The 1,387-nt window shown below is 54.3% G+C and overlaps 1 protein-coding gene across 1 annotated transcript in view; it reads left to right on the forward strand.

Moving 5' to 3' along the window:
• Positions 1–158: 158 nt before the first annotated feature.
• Positions 159–1,387, forward strand: part of TCOF1 (Treacher Collins-Franceschetti syndrome 1) — a gene marked incomplete at its 5' end in the record, with an annotated part of 16,937 nt that continues 15,708 nt past the window's right edge. Inside the window, one exon of the mRNA XM_008941464.1 lies at positions 159–214. Within this exon, the coding sequence (XP_008939712.1) occupies positions 159–214 (56 nt within the window). The remainder of the gene's footprint in view (positions 215–1,387) is intronic.

Here is a 1,387-nt window from a genome sequence, read left to right on the forward strand (position 1 = left end):
GTGCAGCCCCGCCGGGGCTCCCCCGGGGAGCTGGTGCGGGACGGGCCTCGCCGGGAGGACGCGTTCTCCTTTTCCCGGGGGGTCCCTGGAGGGGTCTCTGTGGGCTGAGCCCCTGGCCGGCGGCCGCGTCCTGACGCGTGTTCCCTCTGCTTTCACAGAAGTTGCTCCCGTCCTTCTCCACCTCTCTCGAGGACATCTTTACCCACTGGGAAAAGTAAGTGGACGGAGGAAACGATCGCAGGCTGCGCTAGCATCCCGCCTGCACCGCACGTGGGATCTTTATGTGCTGGGACTTCCCCTTGTCAGAGCAGTTCCGATGATAACTCTGCCAGGCAGACTTTCCTCGTGGTCTCTTCTTTCAGCCCACTTCCTTTCAGATGTTGTAGATTACTTTGGTTTAAAACTTCCTGAGCTTGGAGATAAGTCACTGCTGTAGTTTTAGGCAGCTGATGCTGCACTTGCTGGTTGGGATCAATACTGGAGTATTGCAGGGCTCAGAGTCACGCTGTACTGGAGAAAAACTTTCCCTGGTTGTGTTTCACTTTCGTTTTGAAGCCACGTATTTTGTGGGAACATTGACCCAAGCACAGAGAATTGAGAGGAGCCAAAATGCCAAGACCCTCACAGGGACTTAACCCTTGGCATGGACCACACATGTTCTGCCTCAGAGGAAGTCCCTTGGGTTCAGCCTGTGTGGACACGTTCAGCCCAACACCTTCCCACGTAGCAGGGGAGCACGTGCATCATCTGGGTGACCTGGCAGCAGCCACAGGGTTGGGTTTTTGGGGAATCAGTGGAGCTGGGTGTCTCTGCTCGTGCTGAGGAGCACTGGAGTGAAGGTGCTTCTAGGCATGGCAGCACCAGCAGCCTCAGGAAGTGGGTGTTTGCTTCCCAGGTGTCTTTCTGCTAGAACACCTCGTGTCTTGGTGCTGCCCCAGTTCTTGCTCTTGTGCCTCTGTGATTTTCTTACTCGAGTGGGAGAAAGACTGGGTCTAGGTGAGGGTGTAGCAGTGTAGAAACAGGCTCGTAGTTCCTCCTTCCAACAATTTATTGCTGTTTTGCTATTGCTGGTGACTCTTCTGTGAGTTATCCTGGGTGCTACAGCAAACCCCTCCAGCCACTATTACTTCTAAAGTTCACAGGGCACTCACATTGTGTTTAATTCCTTTACCTGTAGTGTCACTCTTCTGTTGTGACACTAAAAAATGTCTTTCCTCTGGCTGCACTGCAGGTCTCCCCATCTAACTGAGGCTGTCCTCGCTGCTCTCCTTCAGAAACTTCCAAAATCAACCCAAGGGTTGAGATTTGTGGTCACTAAAGCCCAGCCTCCCTGCAGGGCTGTGTTTAAGCCTCTGGGAGGGGGCTGGGGGCAGCTGGGCCAGCCCAG

Source organism: Merops nubicus, unplaced genomic scaffold (genome assembly GCF_000691845.1).
Source record: "Merops nubicus isolate BGI_N331 unplaced genomic scaffold, ASM69184v1 scaffold31145, whole genome shotgun sequence".
NCBI classification, from domain to species: domain Eukaryota; kingdom Metazoa; phylum Chordata; class Aves; order Coraciiformes; family Meropidae; genus Merops; species Merops nubicus.